The 18,853-nt window shown below is 35.5% G+C and overlaps 1 protein-coding gene across 2 annotated transcripts; it reads left to right on the forward strand.

The window, feature by feature from the left end:
* The first annotated feature begins 4,021 nt into the window (after positions 1 to 4,021).
* Positions 4,022 to 18,496, forward strand: LOC128998542 (LDLR chaperone boca). Of its 2 annotated transcripts, XM_054424717.1 has the most exons (5): positions 4,022 to 4,250; positions 5,835 to 5,909; positions 9,956 to 10,119; positions 12,093 to 12,240; positions 16,729 to 18,368. In XM_054424717.1, the coding sequence occupies exons 1-5, from the start codon at positions 4,098 to 4,100 to the stop codon at positions 16,795 to 16,797; spliced, it is 609 nt and encodes a 202-aa protein (XP_054280692.1). In that variant the 5' UTR covers positions 4,022 to 4,097; the 3' UTR covers positions 16,798 to 18,368. The 2 variants fall into 2 exon arrangements, 1 of the variants encoding a protein (XP_054280692.1); XR_008491216.1 differs by lacking the exons at positions 4,022 to 4,250; positions 5,835 to 5,909; positions 9,956 to 10,119; positions 12,093 to 12,240 and adding exons at positions 15,601 to 15,689; positions 18,375 to 18,496 and having other exon boundaries at positions 16,729 to 18,330.
* The last annotated feature ends 357 nt before the right edge of the window (positions 18,497 to 18,853 follow it).

Raw genomic sequence — 18,853 nt, forward strand, 5'->3', positions numbered from 1 at the left:
TTTTTTCAGTTTTTCATGTATAATATCGGTTGAATTCTCGCTAGAACACGCACGATATATAGGGGATTGAAATATTGGAAATACAGATATTTAATGTCCGATATGATGTATATATTGATAATTTCCTACCTAACCGATCCTTCGATACACCGATATAATATTGAGAAATAAATGTTTTCATTGCTATTCAGATTTCAGATTTAGAAAACACGAGTGATCTTGCATGTAAACCTTTTATTGTTGTAGCTTGATTGCATGTATCTTTTGATTTCTTTACTTGCTATATACAATATTGACATGATCTATTGAATAACCTTTAGTGATAAATTACTTCTATCTATCAATCTATAGTGACTATAGCGAGCCCTGTATCACGGCCGCCTTTAACTCCAGGCCGCGGTCTTCGAAGTGGCAACGTCGCAAGTGGTGTTGTAACAGCTGTTTTTTTTGGAAACAGCTAATAGTATTTGTGTATTTTTTAATAATATGAAAGCTTGTTTACTGGGCTATGAAAATATTGAGTCTACTTAAATATACAAAAATAGATTTTTAATTTAAATATTGTTTTGGTTTTCAATTCTATGTGTTTTATATTCAATCTTTTAATAAATTTATGTTCACAAATTTAAATTTAAATGAATAATACGCAAATTAGTGAGCTGGTGTCACCTGTTTGCCATGTTATCTTATGGGACGTCTGGCGCTATACAACACCACTTGCAACGTTGCCAATTCTACCAGGTCGTGGCCTGTAGTTAAAGGTGGCTGTGCCTGTATCCAAACTGTTTACTGTGGTGTTGTAATGGGATTATGGGAAGACAAATTCATAGCCTGGAGAACCACTTGCTAAAAGCTTATTGGCATGAGACCTTAACAAATTTATTGAAGAAGAAGTGCGCACTCTGTCAAAACTGCCAGTACTGCCACGTTAAGCATAATTGCGGAGAATCGTTTAATCATTCAAATTAACTTAAGCTTACTTCTTAATTTTTTACTGTAGTTGCTTTAGTCTGCTATGTTGGATGAATGGTTTCGTAGGAATAAAAAATGTAATAGTTTTAAGCGCAGTAACAATAACATAAAGAAACTAAACTGATTTTGCACTATCAAAGCAACAAAAATCTAAATTACAGTTTTCCTTGTCAAGCACAGTATTACCCCTAACGATATTCATTCATATGTATTCATCACCTATTGTTTAAATAACCTTTTACAAAAGTACTGTAAAATGATAAATTCTTGTACAATAGTATTTAATTCAGCAAGTCTGTGAAAAATTAAAGATAACAATTATTAAGTTTTAAAATTTATCATGATTCTATAATCAATGGCTTAGGTAAACTTGTTTTTTCTCATTCGTCGTTTTCCTATCTCCGTTCTCTATCAGACAGATGTGATAAATTTTGAAGTTGTTTTTAGCGAATTTCCCTATAGGGAAGTAGCTATTACCGTAGGTCTCATGGTAAGACTTAGGCCCGGGACCGATTTACTTTTTCATTTTAATGTCCCCAGAGGCCAAAAACACCATTCGTTCAAATTTTTATATATGTATATATATATATATATATATATATATATATATATAGGTATATATATAGATTTATATATATATATATGTGTCCGTGAACACGATAACTTGAGTAATTTTTATCCGATTTTGATGAAATTTGGTTTGAAGGTGTAAGGCGGGATAAACTTCAATGAGTTCGCGATCCAGCATGATCGGACCATGGGAACAGGGTTTTATGGGGGGTTTTATGGGGTGAAAATGGGGTTTTCTCACTTTTTACCCTCAAAACACAAAATTTCCCAATTTTTCTCTAAACCTTCTTAAAGAGCTTAAAAAAACAAACAATTCAGTATATCAAAGTGTTTTTGTACGGTTATTGGTTACGGAGAAAACTAAAAAAATGGTAAATTTAAAATTCCCATGTTATTCTTATGGAGAATATTGTAAAATGTTGTAGTTTGCTTGTTTATGGATATATTTTGATCAAAGTTGGCAAATTTATTTATTTTATAGTAAGCTATCAATATTTTACTAAAAACACACTACTTTATTAGTTTCCTTGTAGCAGCAAACCTAGGTACTCGTTAAACCTAATAATGTTATTTAAATAGATCAATTGAAAATCAATTCGGACAAATGGAAATTCGCTTAGACGGCAGGTTTGCTGCGGCGGGGGTATTGTTTACATCACATCATCATCATCTCATTTGTCTGCTACTGCTACTCTGCTTCAGCCAGTGTTTCCATTTGAGGGATAAAAATCCCTTTCTAGGGATATTTAGGGCCTTCGAGGGATTGAAAAGGGATTGAGGGATAACTAGGGATAATCAGCGAAATTGAACGATTTTTGAGATTTTCTAGGGATTTCAGGCCTTTGACATTATAAAATTGAAATGTTGATAAAATAATACATTATGGCTGTATTTCAACAACGTTAAGGACCTATTTTGGCTAATTTTGCAAGGTACTGATAACACATTGATTACACTACTTTTTCCCTAGGTTTTGGTAACAAATCGATTGTAGCATAGATGAAAGATACTCCCCAAGGAGAATGTTTTATCTATGGTTGTAGGTAGTGGTATGGTAGTGACGTAGTGTTTTAAAGTCGGGACACTCACGGGGAAGAGTAACAAACAGCCAACACTGCAGGAAACAAGCGAAGTTGGAGTTGGTCGGTGGAATGGAATGGTGGATCTAGATTACTGTATTTGTTTCTTAGTAGCCCTGTGCCCTGTGTCAATGTCGAATGTTAGTTTTCGTTTTGATTTTGTTTTCCGGTGATTTCTGTGATGTTCTTTGGTTAAGCCCCCCACACACTACCAGACCAGACCTCCAGACCAGACCGTCTGGCTGCAACCAGACCGTCTTGGACGGCTCTACACACTCCCAGACCAGACGGTCTAAAATTCTTAATTGAGAGACCATGGTGAGAACTCCAACAAATGGATGAAGACTGTCACGATGGTCGGCCGTCTGACAGACAGCACTACACACTCACAGACCAGACAAAAATAGTGGTTGGAGAACCTCAGACCGTCTGTGGTCTGAGGGTTCAACCATCAGACACGCAGACGGTCTTACTGCTTACTGCTTCCTGCTGACTGCTGTTCTTCTCCTCCACAGTCATCAAAATTGGGGGAGGCGTCATCTTTTTCTTATATTATTTGGCTTGGTCTGGTCTGGAGGTCTGGTCTGGTAGTGTGTGGGGGGCTTCAGTAAGTAACTTGGTGTAACCTTTTCACCAAGGCATGGTGGCCATGTTTGAAAAAGACTATTAAGTTTGAAATTTTGACACTTTAATAATATTTTTGAAACAATTGTATACCAATTAATCTTGTTTTGTACCACATAGACAGTTTTTAATCACGGCTACCTTTAATTCCAGGCCGGAGGCCGCGGCCTTCGAAGTGGAAACGTTGCAAGTATAGTGTTGTAAAAGGTGTTTGTTTGGAGAACGCTAAGCTAATGATATTTATGTATTTTTTTAAGAATACGAAAGCTTGGTTTCTGAGCTATGAAAATGTTGACTCCACATTGAATGTACAGAAATAGATTTTCAATTTATATTGTTTTGGTTTTCGATTCTATATTATGTTTTATTTCCATGTTAACTTATGGGACGTCTTGCGCTAAACAATGCCTACTACGGTACTTGCAACGTTGCCAATTCTACCAGGCCGCGGCCTGCCTGGAGTTAAAAATGGCCGTTGTTTTAATGGTACAAAAATGTTTTTTTATATAGTATTACTTTATAAATAATATGGGATATTGAAGAATAATATCACCAGTTACCATATTTTAGGTGGCTATACATGATATCCATTGGTATTGCTATTGCTGCAAAAATAATAAATTATCTAGATTTGATATAAAGGGATAATTGGAGGGATTATTAGAACACAGACTAGGGATAACTAGGGATTTTTTGACGTTGGCCCAGGGATATTTTTTTCTTGCGGATGGAAACACTGGCTTCAGCTTGGTTTAGGTTAGGTTAGGAAATCGGCTAAATATAATTCATAGTGTAGAGTTTGTCACAAGGAGTTGTTGTCTCTTGTGAAACTCATACGACATTATTTCTGAAATGGCTAGATTGAATGTGCATTTTATCGTAGGATGCACGTTAGTTTTCTTTGTTGTATTAGCGAAAAAGCCATCAGAAAAACCATCATGGGCCAAGAAAGATATTCGGGATTTTACTGATGCTGATATGGAACGACTTCTGGACCAGTGGGAGGTTAGAATCTACAGGATGTAAACTTGTTTAAAAATCAGTTTAGTAACTTGCAGTTTTGGCAGGCCTACCTTTCATATTTTATTCAGGAGACTTTTGATGAGTAGTGATAGTCCTTTAGTCGGTGGTGATATATAAGGATTTTACAGATTTAGTAGTATGGCATAAAATATCGTGTACGTATCCTCGCTCGTCCAAAATGTGTTTAACTTACCGGACTCGTATGGTAACCCCATAGTGACCACACTCGTCCGGTAAACACCTATTTTCAGGACTAGTAACGTAATACCGTACCTATACTATTACACCGCATACACTGTTTTAACAGACTTCCCACGCAAGGATTTAGTCCAGTCAACAGCTGTTTGCCGCCACCTTAATCAAATGGTGTTTCATTACGTACTCTCAGTCCCGCCTTTATAAACGGGTAGACTGGGCATATGCCCAGGGGCGCCTGTGGTCTGGCAGCGCCCGCCAGATGCCCCCCAACAACCTCCTGCCCACGCTATAAAAAAAGGGGGGCGCTGCTTTTGGGTTTGCCCAGGGTTCCACTGACCCTTAATGCGGCCCTGCGTTGTGAGTTTTTACTGGACACCAACCAGCTGATTATATTTGGCAATGAGTGGCTATAAACAAACACATAACCTTATGAGTAGTGATTCTGGTAAGTCTTTTTGTCGGGGGGAAAAAGGATTTGTACAGATTTTTATTGTTAAGTTATCTTAGACTAGTATTGCGTAAAATATTGAACGTCACTCGTCCAAAATGTATTTACCGGACTTGTTTGGTAACCCTGCACTCCACTTTGTCTCGCATGGGAACGACCACACTCGTCCGGTAAACACCTATTTTCAGGCTATTAACATAATACTAACACTATTATAGATTTAAAGTAAAAGGGGGGGATGCTTTCAAAAGTTAGCTATATTAGAGAGCAACAACCCTGATTTGCCCGGTTGTCTCAGTGAGCATGATGGCAGTGGGTCATCATTGATCCTTGCCATCCCTACTGTACATTCATAATACCGCTGATTGTAGATGACTGCCCTGCATTTTTTAAGCTGCCCGACAAGTGAAAAAATGAAAGCGCCCTCTGATTCTTACACTGTTGGTAGACAATAAGATGACAATATGTAACCTAATAAATATAGTTTAGGCCTAACTGATGGGTTCCTATAAACTTAGCCTATCTTATGTTGTATTTAATTACTAGACCTAACTTATGGTGGTTGGTTGGCAAGACCCTTTAAAAAATTATGAAAATGGTGGGTAAGTAAGCTACTTAAGTTACCTATGTTATCAATTAGTTAGCCTAAAGTGTAAAGTTTAGGGCAAACTGATAATTGGTGAGGCGAGTTGCTGTCTCCAAAATAGCAAATCTCAAACTAGGTGTAAGCAAGAAAAGTCTCCTTGGCAGTGTCAATTCACCAGTAATACCTCTGTTTTACTTTACCCGTTATTACTAGGCTATCAGTTATTTCTGAGAGTGTCATTTAATGTGACAAACTTCCGACTTATCACATGGCATTTTGTCAATTTGTTATTTAAAATCTGATTACTTAGTGCTATGGTACTTTTCATTTGCAGGAAGATGAAGAGCCATTGGAAGCAGACGAGTTACCTGAACATCTTAGACCTCAACCCAACTTGGACTTATCTAAGGTTGATTGATCTATTTTCTTAGCCTTATGTAACAGACTCATAGGATTGCTATTTTGTATCATGTGATAGTCCATAATCTGTATTTTATTTTTAATTGGGCTTAATTTGTTTCTAGTATCAATGAAAACCACATAGGTTTAAATGTTGCTTAACAAATCTGAGGTTCCTACTCATCATAAAATTGTGTAATAATTTATTTGTGGATCATTTGCCTAATCGCCTTGCGACGCTCTAACCGCACTGGAAAAATATTAAAAGTGCAGCAGTCGCAACCGTTTGCCGGGGATAGCTCAGCCTACAATGGCTGGGTAAAGTTCCAGGGTCTGCGACAAGGTCAGGGAAACCACTAGGCCAAAAGCCGGGTCTAACCGGTATAGGACTGGGTCATACACGGGCACTGTGAACAAGTCAAAAACAAGTCACCAAAACAAACGTGCAATAATCACTACCAGGCCTACGCCGATTCTCCACACTCCTAGGGGGTCGTTGCTGACTGCGCAACTCGGGCTTCGTCCTAACTATCCAATAGTTAAGCCCAGAGTGCCTAAAACACGGTGAGTTACACGACGACTTGCCAATAAAAACCACAACGCGTGTTATCGCCAGGCGGGGTCTACTAGGCCACTATAATCCAATACACAACTCTATTGCCCAATCTAACAATCAAACAGTTCACTCAATAATAATACCAGATAACAGTACAAGTGCACTATAGGTAGAGTGACTACACCACTAGTAGCTGGTCTCAATAAATACCAAGCCAAACAAGCAAAGCTAAATGGCAATTGCACTACTATTAAATTATTGAGCTACTTAGTAGCAGATAAATAAATATTAAATACGTTCCAAACACTAGATAAATATATTATCTGATAGCCGGTACTCCGCTATCCAAGCTACCAAGATAACGTGTTGGATTACCAAACAAGGTGTTCAGGTTAAATTAAAATAATCAAATGAATAAACAATAACAACCCTACTACTGCTACTGCTACTACCAACTTTATGTTACTTAGCTGGGCTTCTGTTAATAGGCTAATAATAATAGCTACTAGCCTACTGGCCTCGTGCTTCCAACTACGCACGCTAAATCGTGCAGCCTAGGTTTGTCGGGCCTCAGAGTTATTAGTAATATAACTAACTCTAGGTACAACGCAAAATAATATCTACTACAGTCAATTAAATTATATTATTTGCGCTCTAGCACCTGCCCAGAACCGTCAGGAATACACTTTAATATTATTCCTGACTAATATAAATCCTAACTACCGTCAGGCTTTGACCAGCTTGGTTACAACTCTAACTCTCGCAAATAAATCAGATAATAATATTATCAAACTAATAATATCGGCTCCTTAACCAAAATCAAAAGAATGTCGTCCACTCACCAGTAGTGGGTCTTAATACCCAACTCGACACCGACACGTCCACCAGTCTCACTCAACACCAACCACGACGACACCGATGTCACCCAAATCACTGGACGTCTCACTAGACACACGCTCGCTCTTCACTGCACGGGATCCACGACTAGAAAAGTCCGTCCTAGGCTATCCTGAACATCTAGGATATCCCAGGCTTATCGGCACTGATAAGCCGGGTCAAAGGGCGCTCGCTAGCTTTGCCGCCGCCGCTAGCTCACCTCAACAATCGGTGCGCGGCCAAATAGCAAAAATATACCCCCCTAGGGAAAATAACTCGTTACAGCCTATTCATTAAACATTGCAATATGTTGTTTTATAGTGGACATTTTTCAATATCTAAGGGAATCATCCTTTTTTTATTGCTAATGTTGGTTTTTTGAAGATTGTAGGTCAAATCATTATTCATTGGAAGGATTTTACTCAGACATCCACGTCATTAACATTTCAGCGTTTGATTTGAAAAAACAATTAGGATATTATTTAAACAACAATCATCAAATACATTCCACTTACTTATAAAAAGACAATTCTCAAGTGAGCATATTAACCTTTTAACACGTTCGCTGCTGACCGCTAGATGCCGGGACGGCGCCAGGAGCTGAACTAACGCTTGTCGCTGCATAAACATTGCTGCCGACACACTGAATTACAGTAAAAACAACAGTAGTTATACTGGATGGCAATGTTCTGCAATAAAACTGGCTTTGGACATAGTACCAAGCGATTCTGATAGATAGTAGCATGACCCAGGTTGCAGTCGGTAAAGTAGTGTCGCTATCCTTTCTAGTGTCTAGACCTTTCTAAAGCGTTTGATAGTGTAAAACATAGTAAATTACTAGAAAAACTTAAAATAATTGGAATATCAAAAAGAGCTCTTAATTGGTTTTCTTCCTATTTGACAAATAGATCTCAATTCGTGGAAATTACCCATTTGACAAATCATAATAGAATTATCAAATCATCATCAACTTATCAACCAATTAAATTTGGGGTGCCACAAGGTTCAATTTTGGGGCCTTTGCTATTTTTGTGTTACCTTAAGGGCATGGAAGATACTTTAACCTACAAGCAAAATTCTAAATTATGTCTTTACGCTGATGATTCTAATTTGATTGTATCATCTAACTCTCCAGAAGAAGCTGAAATTCTTACATATGTAGAATTAGAGAATATTGGGAACTATTTCTACAATCATAACTTATTATTAAATTCACAAAAAACTAAATTTATAAATTTCAGAACAGCACAGAACAGAATTACAAAAGATCCAACAATAACTTACAACTCAAATAATATTCAAAAGGAACATCAAATCAATTTTCTGGGATTAACAATAGATGAAAATTTGAATTGGGATAAGCACACACAGAAAGTTTTAACCAAAACTAACTCTGGAATGTTCGCATTATCAAAAATGTCCTTTTATTGTAATTTGAAAACCCTAAAAAGTATATATTTTGCACACATTCACTCCCATATTTCATTCGGTTTAGCATTATATGGGTCAACAAAAATATTAAATATGGATAGTATTCTGAAGCGACAAAAAGAAGCTATCAGAATTATGCTTAAGCTTAAACGAGATGATTCGGCAAAAGAACATTTTAAGAAATTACAAATTTTTACAGTTTATGGGCAATATATTTATGAAACAATTCTTATCGCAAAAAAAAATGAATCTGAGCAAGTAATAAATTCAGTGCATTCTTATAATTTTAGGAGGAGAAGGGAGTTTGTCCAGCCTCACAAATTAAAATTTTTGAAAAAAAACCCTCATTTTTTATGCTGGTAATGATTTTCTAAAATTTGTCCCTGAATTCATAAAAAAAGAAACGAACCTATCTAAATTCAAGAAAATTCTAAAGGAGCATTTAATAAATCTAGCATTATATTCTTTTGATGAATTTTCCACCTCCCATAAATAGAAATAGTATTTTTATTTTAAGTATTCTGACACTATTCACTGTACCACCAATGTACATGATTTACGAATAAAGATGTTTGAATATGAATATGAATATCTAGCAGAAAAGAGGTGGGGACAAAGCCCTGTTCTAAACGACCCTGGTGGGGATTTTGGGAAACTATATTTTTATTGTCAGAAAAGTACTTCCCCACGAGCTGCAAAGAAATATAGGACGCTCGTGACGAGCTGGCTGATCCATGGAAACGTTAAACAACAATGACACAGCGTTGTATATGTACAACGCTAGCTCCTGGCGCCGGGTAGTCACGTTGTAAAAATACAACGCCAGCAGCGAGCGTGTTAAGATAAAATAGCAAGATCCAATTGATGTAGGCTATATTATTTAAATTTGAACTCATAGGCTACATAATTTTTATTTTACGTTTACCTAGGCTATTCCAAACAATATTTAGCCTACGATGTAGGCCTATGCATGCTTATAACCAACATAGTTGATTTGATTTGATAATATTGCTTAATTTTATGGGCGTTCTTGATGGAAAAAAATTTTAATATAATTATTATTTGTTATTGTTACAGTAAATAACAACCAACAGTTTAGTATAATCCCAGGAAATTTTCATAAATAAAATTGTCTTTAAAAAATAAACTTTGAATTGTAAGTGCCTACTAATGATCTATTTGTTTTGGTGAAGGTGATGGATGCCGGTAACCCAGAAAATATCTTGAAGATGACAAAGAAGGGCAAGACATTGATGACGTTTGTATCAGTGTTGGGGAATCCAACGAGGGAAGAAAGTGAAGAAATCACCAAACTATGGCAGGGAAGTCTCTGGAACAGTCATATTCAGGCTGAACGGTTCGTAGAAAATCAAATCAAAATGAGCTTTGTAAAAACATGTATTGCTCATGTATTGTATTCATGTGTGTGTTGATTATTTTACCCAGTTTCAAGAACTTTTAAATCAAGTTACCTTTTATTTTGTAGAAATGCCTTTAGTTCTTGAAGTTCAAAGTTCAAAGTTCTAAGCTAGATTACTAATGCACATTTCGCCACAAGTTGTGGCATCTTCAGAGTTACACTAAACTACATCACTAATGTATAAAAAGTTTGTGAGTCACTGTACAGTTTATATATCACTTCACTGAGGATACTTGCACTCGCGGCACAGTAGCGGATGGCGCGAGTTGAAAGCGTGTTAGGCTTACTTCCAGCACATCTTAGACAATTAGACTGGTATTGTCAGGGGTTGCCTATTTTCTGCGATGTTGCCATATCGGTCAGATTTATTTTGTATTTCATGTATGGTTTTATAGATGATGGAGTGTTAAAGTCTTCTTTTACATTAAGCAGGCTATCTGGTCCAGATTCAATTATATGTTTAAACATTTGGCAGTTTTCCTGTATTTTGGCAGTGATTTTAGACTGAGTTTGTTTTAAAACTTTAAGGTAATTGGGGAATGATATTGAGTGGGTGGGGGTTTGTTTGAGGTGTTTTGCTACTATTGAAAAGGGGTTTTTATACGCTGTTTGTGTAGCCAATGTATTGTTTGGTACACGGGGGATTGCAGGTTATTTTGTATACTCTTCTGTCCTTTTCTATTAGGCGGGCCTCTGTACTTCTTTCATTGTTGGATAATGGTATAGGAGTGTTCTTGACTTGAGAAGAGAATAGGCAGCGTCGCAGACACAACAATTCCGGGTACTCATGTCCGAGTCAGTCCGCACCCCTGACAATGTCAGTGACTCACAAACTTTTATATTAGTGATGTAGTTTAGTGTAAATATGAAGATGCCACAACTTGTGGCAAAAATGTGCATTAGTGATCCAACGAAATTAGAACTTCAAGAGCTACAAGGCAGTCCCACAAAATAAAAGGTAACTTAATGTATAGAATAGGCTAATTCTAAAATTAAATCTTTGAATACTCTCCTAAGTCGAGTACACGCCTGCGCTCGTGTAAAAAGCTTTTACCTGCAGAAAAGATTAGTTTTGTAATAACTGTTCACTGTAACTGATATCACAAATTGTTTGGTAAAACTTGAAAATTAAAATTAAATGCATTATTATAAAATTCTACAAATAGGAGTACCAAAAGCTAACATTGTTCCTTGTCTATGATTTTTTCTATGAACAAATTAAAACAGATCTATGAAACATGGGTTTTACGGTACCGGTCCAGTCAATATTGCTGCTCATTGTAATTTAAATAGTTATTTGTAGTCTCACAAACTGCTATAGTTTGCTTTGAGTCCTACTCCCCCTGTTCTATTCAGTCCCCTTTTGAAATATATGTTATCAAGAAACTACTCAAGAGTCCTTGGAGCCTATCCATGCTAACTTAATAAACTATTACAAAACTACAAACAGAATTTCTGATTTCATTGTGCCCTAGAAATTTCAATTCCAATCACTTTTGGCAATTGAAGAAAATATTTTGGGATGGGAAATAATCCTTCAGCGGCAGTTTGAAATCAACATTGCTAATGGCAAACAAATCCAAGATGGCCGTTGGTCTCCAAGGACTCCCTAGGAGCCTAGCCGTGTTCACTCTTGAAGAACTACAAACAAAATTTCTTATTTCATAACGCCTTAGATATATAAACAATTACAATCACTTTGGTATTTTAATGAATATTTTGGGATGGTACATCACTTTTGAACTGCTGTTTGAAATTAACATTGCTCTTATTGAGGGCAAATCCAATATGGCCATTAGCCTCCAAGAACTCTTAAAATATTAAGTCACTCGAGTTAAGTTAGTATATCACTCGATCAACATTTGAACCATACTTCTTCAGGATTTTTTCTCACCTCTATTTCTTTGCAGATACATGATTGATGACGACAGAGCTATTTTCATGTTCAAAGACGGATCTTTGGCTTGGGACGCCAAGGATTTCCTTGTCGAACAAGATAGGTGCAAAGAAGTCATGATTGAAAACAAGTCATACTATGGAAAAAACTACAAACCCCCGGTTAGTATGAGTGATAAGCATTTAAAAAAGGTTTTTAAGTTTGTCAGGATATATGTATTTAAGATACATTTAAAAATCCAAGTGTTTGCCTGAGTTTTAACTTTAGTTCAATCTTTGTTAGGACTACAATATGTACCAAATTTAAGTTTCATATTCATCCAAAGTAAAAATAATACATAAAGATACTTTTTCAAACTTTGGAAATGTGAAAAGATTTTAATGCATCGTAATATTAATCAGGGCCGCCCCGGGCCCCGTAGGTAGGAGTGCGCTGTGGCAGGTAAACATATTTGAAGCAAAAATTTGACAATAAACAATTTAACTGTTAACTTTACTTACACAATAATTGGGTTTTTGATTTAAAACCATGTAGGCCTATCAATACATTTAGGGGATTAAAATGGTATAAGATTACCTGTTTCCGTCTATGATCCTAAATTTGTAGTAATGAGCTACCGGTTTCGAGGTTATAACCTCATCATCAGGCTCTTGTCACTCTTGCGAGGTCGTCAAGTTTTACTAATACACAAAACACTGATATTTAAATAAATAAAATACAAGACATTGACGGATGAATACGATTTAACATAAAATTCGGGAACTAGTTCCACACACGACGCGGCACGGGCAAACGTTTTTGGGCTCAAGGCAGCAATGTCGTGGGTTCGGATCCTGGTCACTGCCGCCAACATTTTATCAGTACAGATCACCTTTGTATTGTACCGGCTCACCCCATGCATTGCTGGATAAGTTCGACGCACAGATCTGTAGTCTATGTTGGGTGAAAAAAATACTGATAAGTTCTTAAGTTTTTTAAACAATGTAAATTGGGATGCCGAGTTACCATTTGCCGAATCAGGCTACTTTGACAAGTTTATGGACATTTTTATTGATGGTATGAGGATATGCTTTCCTTATAAAACCATAAATAAGAAAAATCCAAATGTATCAGTGTAAATTGGTTTAGTCGTGAACTCCTTGAAATGAAGAAAGAAGTTGACAGCTTACACAGCAAGTTGCAGTGGGCACTACGATACAACTCATATGTAGAGGAAATGAAGAATAGATATTCCGTAGCCAAATCAAGGTATAAAAAAGCTCTTCATCTAGCCAAAATTGAGGCTAACGGCAAACTCATCGATGCAGCTCCAAATAAAGTGAAGAAGGCATGGGAACTCATAAATGCACAACGGCAGGTGTCTGGACGTCAAGATGACTGCTCACTAATGGTGGGGAACTTCAACTCCTATTTCACCTCTTCGGTGACTGACATCACCAACCAAGTCGGCCGCTCCCTAGCTACTGCCATGGATCTGGGAATTAATTCAAACGGTTTGTCACTTAACAATAATAAAACTCAAAGTTTGCTTTTCTCTTTTTGTAAAGTTACCCCCAGCTTTGAACACTGTACCATGGGCCATGCAAAACTTTTAGGCATTGTTCTAGACTCAACTTTAAACTGGAACCCACATATCCAATCTGTCTGTACTAGGTTAAATAGGGTAATTTGCTTGTTGAGGCATTTACGAAACTTGTTACCTAAACACTTTCTCAGGGGTGCCTACTTTGCTTTTATCACAGTATTTTGATGTATGGTATTAGCCTGTGTTTTAGTTTTAGTAGTTTGACTCGAGATCAAATCGAATCTACACCAAGTAAAATACTGTGCTGAACCAATGGTGGTAACTAGGCCAGAAGTGTTGCCTCCTGTGTGTGGATCTCTACAGAGCTACAAACCAAACCTATGGTCTGATTTGAAGGGTCCACACAGACCTGGAAGGTCAGGGAAACAGGTCTAGGGTAAGGGAAGGTCAGGGAAAGTTAAAAAAAAGGCCGCAAGTCAGGGGAAATTTTGAAAATAGTGTGTAAAGTCAGGGAAATTTGTTAAAACTTGTATAGATCATTTCAATTTTTTGGATGATTTGTCATGTTAAAATGTGTTGCTGCAGAGATTACTTAATTCTGAAAATTCGGTGGTCATGTGTCAATTTTTATTAAATTTTTTTGTTTTATTTAGAGCTAAGTATTGAGAATTTGATTTCTTATGTTTTACTGTATTAATAAATACCCCCTGGGGCCCGCTGCAGAAAACCTGCAGACTAAGCAAATCTCAATCCGTCTGATTGTATTTTTAATTTTTACTAAAATATTTCCTTGAACAAGACATTTTTATTCCCCATTTAATATATCATTAGATTTAACAAGTACATAGGTTTGCTGCTACAGTGAAGGTAAAAAAGTGTTATTTGACCAAATTTTTAATAGTATAGGATGATATAAATAAATTTGATTAACATAGATCCATAAACAAGCAAACTACAACAGTTTCTTTTTCTCCATAAAAATAACATGAGAATTTTAAAAGTATTTTTTTTTAATTTTCTACGTTTTAACCATTACTTTTTAAAATTCATTATGAAGTTGTTTCTAAAATGTTCCTACTATTCTTTTCTGATTTTTTCAACGTTTCTTGTGTTTGAAAATATACAAGAGTTCTACACAGGAATATTAGTACAAGCACAAGCAGTGTATTTTCAAACACAGATAAACAACACAATTAAATGTAAATGTAGGAGCCTAATTAGCAAAGTTTTAAGTAGTAAGTAGCAAAGTAGGAGCTTATGTAAGAGTTACTTTCTATTTCGCCCTAGAGCAGTTAAGATTAAACATAGTGGCAAACAAAGGAATATTAGTTCCCAGCAAAGTTTCTCCTTTGCCTCAGTGGGTTTCAGATTGTAACTATAGTCGTTGTGTTGCATGTAAAATAAATGTTTGTTTACGGTATGGTAAGTATATTTATCACAGTCTAGTTTTTCTTGTTGATACTGTAAATCTATTTAACTCTATAATGAGGAAGATTAAAGAAAATATTTGTTATATAATACTTACTAGTGTTGATGTTTTGCACAACAACAAATTTGTAGTTATAAATAGTGAGTATTTATTATGTCTTATCATAAACTTTGTATGAATGTGATTATTATCAACAAACTTGCCCTAAATATTAAGGAATTGATGAGGATGAAAACTTTAGATTGTAATTTAATTTGGTAGTTTTACCACCAACTAAAAAGGCTGTTTATTTTTTTCAAATCATACTTTTAAATTATTTTGAAATATTTAGTTAGCTTTCAATCATTATTGTAATTCTGTTGTTATTTCCTCAATGCATTGAAAAAAAAGAAAAATTATCGCCTGTTATTTTATATTAAGTTTAATTGTTTAAAATTGGGTGTACTTTTTCTATAATCTACTCCTAGTCTTTCTCTACATGCGATGAGTTAAAAATTGCTTATAAATCGTAAAGAAAATGATAACAAATTGCTTGTTAAAGCGAGTTAGCTTCTGTTTTGGCCAAAAGCCAGCTAAGACCTGGCAAACTACTTCTCATTGTTTCTATGTATTTCTGACTCTTCATGAACACATGTAACATGTCCCTGCTAATTACGGTATGTTTTCTTCATATTGTTGAGTATTCAACATGATTTGTGTTTAATTAAAATATGATATGCCTATCTACTATATTTCTTTACTACATGTGTTGGTATATATAAAGTAACATCTATTTTTCATTGTCTCTTGTCTTTATGGAGTTTTCAAAATGACAGCAGTTTTTGTTGGATAATAGTCTACCACTAGTTTAGCTATACATTTTGATAGTTTTATTTAAATTTGACCCACACCAAATAAAAATTAAAAGTATTGCTAGTTAACAGATGCATTGATTTTTTTATGTTTAGTCGTTTAGCTTATTTTTAAATTCCTCTTTTGTTTTACTAATAAATGCATATTTAGTTTATTTCTAACGATTACATTTTTTTACATCTTATGCTAGTAAACATTGTGTACCGGTATGCAATATGTAGGAATAGGTGCGAATGTATAGCAGTTTACGCAACGATCGCGTAAAGATAGTGTTAACGACACGGCTCGTGCCTTCAAAACTTCTACAAGTGTTGTTAACAATATTTACACGAGTTTCTTAGTGTTTTAATTACTGAAATCATTACTCATAACTTCTAAGAGAGGTTATGTTTTCGTTTATAACCTCTTATTGACTCTGACAGTGATGCAACAAAACGTTGTACCGAACACTAATTGCACCCCTCAACAATTAAATTGGCCTGAACAGTTGATTAGTTTAAGTTTGAATCATTGCAATTTTACTTCTTCCCTCTCAATCCTTCAACCTCATTGGTCCGTTACCCATGTTGTTATGAGTAAAACTATGCTCTTATGAAAGTAAACAATGATGTTAAGTGAATCTTTTCAATTCTAAGAACTGAACTGAAACGGCTACTTAAAAAAACAGTCGTAGGTGAACTTGTTTTACATTCGTTTTTTTTTTTTTTACTTATCGTGATAGAAAATTTGTGCAATAGAACCCCAAATAACATAAACTTACAATCACCAAAAGTGAACTCCAAACCAAGGGTTCAAGTCATGTTCTATCGGAAAACAATGATGAAAATGTTTGTCTGCTTTCAGGGTGAATCAACTGATGCACCTCCAACTAAGAAGAGTAAATCAAACCAGAAAAGCAAGGAGGAACTATAACTGTTTTCTCCATGGGGAAGTTGTACTGGCTGTACATAGCAACGTTCCTGGACCTACTGGCCACCAGTCTACTCGTACCCTTCCTGCCGTTGCATCTTGCCTCCTACGGCCTGCCCAGGCTAGTGGTCGGGGTGATTACGTCTGTATACCCTTCAGTGCAGTTGTTTTCTAGCCCCGCTATAGGCTTTTATTCACAGAAATACGGACAGAAATGTACTCTTATCACGTCACTTCTCCTGTGCTCACTGGCATATTACTCTATAGCGACCACTTCGTCTGTTTTAGTAATTTTCATCTGCAGAGTAATTCTTGGTCTCGCTAAACACACACAGACAATTTGTAAAGCGGCTTTTTTACTGCACAATGATATTTTAAATAAAAACGTAGGGTTTGGGGGATTGAGTGCAGCTGAAGCCTTGGGATTCATGTTAGGTCCAGTGATCGGGGGTCACTTTATAGGGAGGGAAGATGGTTTTCGATACTTGTGTAAAATGACTGCGACTTTATTTGTTTTTAATTCCCTTATAGTGTATTTAGTTCTTCCAAAGGAAAATCGGGTGGTACATGATAGCTCAAAGACAAGTGAAAATGTAGTAAAAGTGTATCAAGTGAAAGATTGTGAAAATTTTCTTACTTTTTGGGATACATTATTGCTAAAACTAATCCTGTGTTTTTCACTGTCATTGTTCTACACAAATTATCATGTTATGGTTGTCGAATATCTAATGATGCCTCATAGTATGGTGGGGTATACCAATTCATTCCAAGGGCTTATTTGTATTATTACTGGTTTATTTGCTAGTAAAATATCAGATCTGTATTTGTGTAGGGAATATTATTTTAAGTTAAGTATCTGTTTTTTACTACTATCCAGCTCATTTTTTCTCATCGATTTTGTTTCAGAATGTGTGACCTTTGTTATTAGTTTGATTCCTCTAAGCTGTAGCTCGAGTTTATTGAGAATTTATCTTACTGAAGCTTTACTAAGCCATCCCAATTTAAATAATAGAGCTTCTATTATAGGTTTAGAAAATTCAATTGCTACAATTGCAAGTTTAGCTAGTCCTTTTGTTTTTGAATTTTTCTCTTACTTGAGTGCAACATTATCAATAACTTACTTAGCGTTCTTGATCTCTGGCTTTGGGTCAATGTTATCCTTAATTCTTTTTCTGACGAAAGGAAAAGAAATATATCCAACCAAAGTTGTCACCGGAATTAAAACTGATTAACACCCTAATCGTTTTTAAATTAAATATACTCACCATATAATGTAGAACTTTTTACTTTGATCATGAACTATTGACTATAAAATAATCTACTCAAGCCATTCCTTTTTATTATCGTACACTCTTGCATGTTTTCTTATAAAAGTTTGTTGCATTCCCAGATTTTGTTTCTTTAATACAAAATATATGTGATCTGAAAACTGAATGTATTTACACTGTGAGTTTAAAAATCTAACTCTTTTCGAGAAAATTTTCTCCACTACTTTGTTTTTCTATGTTACTTAAATTTTTGCCCTATGGTATGACTGTTGAGATCAATGAAAGGCAGATGCTCATGGTCAATTCATGAAGGTTGAGATCAATGAAAGGCAGATGCTCATGGTCAATTCATGAAGATTTATGTGATATTTATATAATTATTGTACATAAGATTCTCTTTTAACGTTGTTTATTAAACAAGGTTTTTTACATCATGTCATTTGACTAAACTTATTCCTATACTCATTCAGAAAAACAATATACAATAGCTTTTAGTTTTGAGTATTGGGTAATAGAATCCCTCATATTCGGCCTCAGCTTTACCAGTCCCTCTATTTCCAACAAATACCCTCGCTGCAGCAAACCTACAGCCTTATGACAATTCCCATTCGCCTAATTTAACCCAAATTAAAATATCTCCTTTAAAATGTCACATGTATTCCCTATTTGGATAAAATTAAGTTTAATGATTACAGTACTTAAATTTGATGCTACAGATAAGGATGCAATTTTTTCATAGCTTGAATAAATAAATTTTCCAAATTAGATCAAAATATGTTCACAAACAAGCA

Source organism: Macrosteles quadrilineatus, unplaced genomic scaffold, assembly GCF_028750875.1.
Source record: "Macrosteles quadrilineatus isolate MER2022 unplaced genomic scaffold, UCM_ALF_1.0 Scaffold_7__1_contigs__length_78375512, whole genome shotgun sequence".
Taxonomy (NCBI): Eukaryota; Metazoa; Arthropoda; class Insecta; order Hemiptera; family Cicadellidae; genus Macrosteles; species Macrosteles quadrilineatus.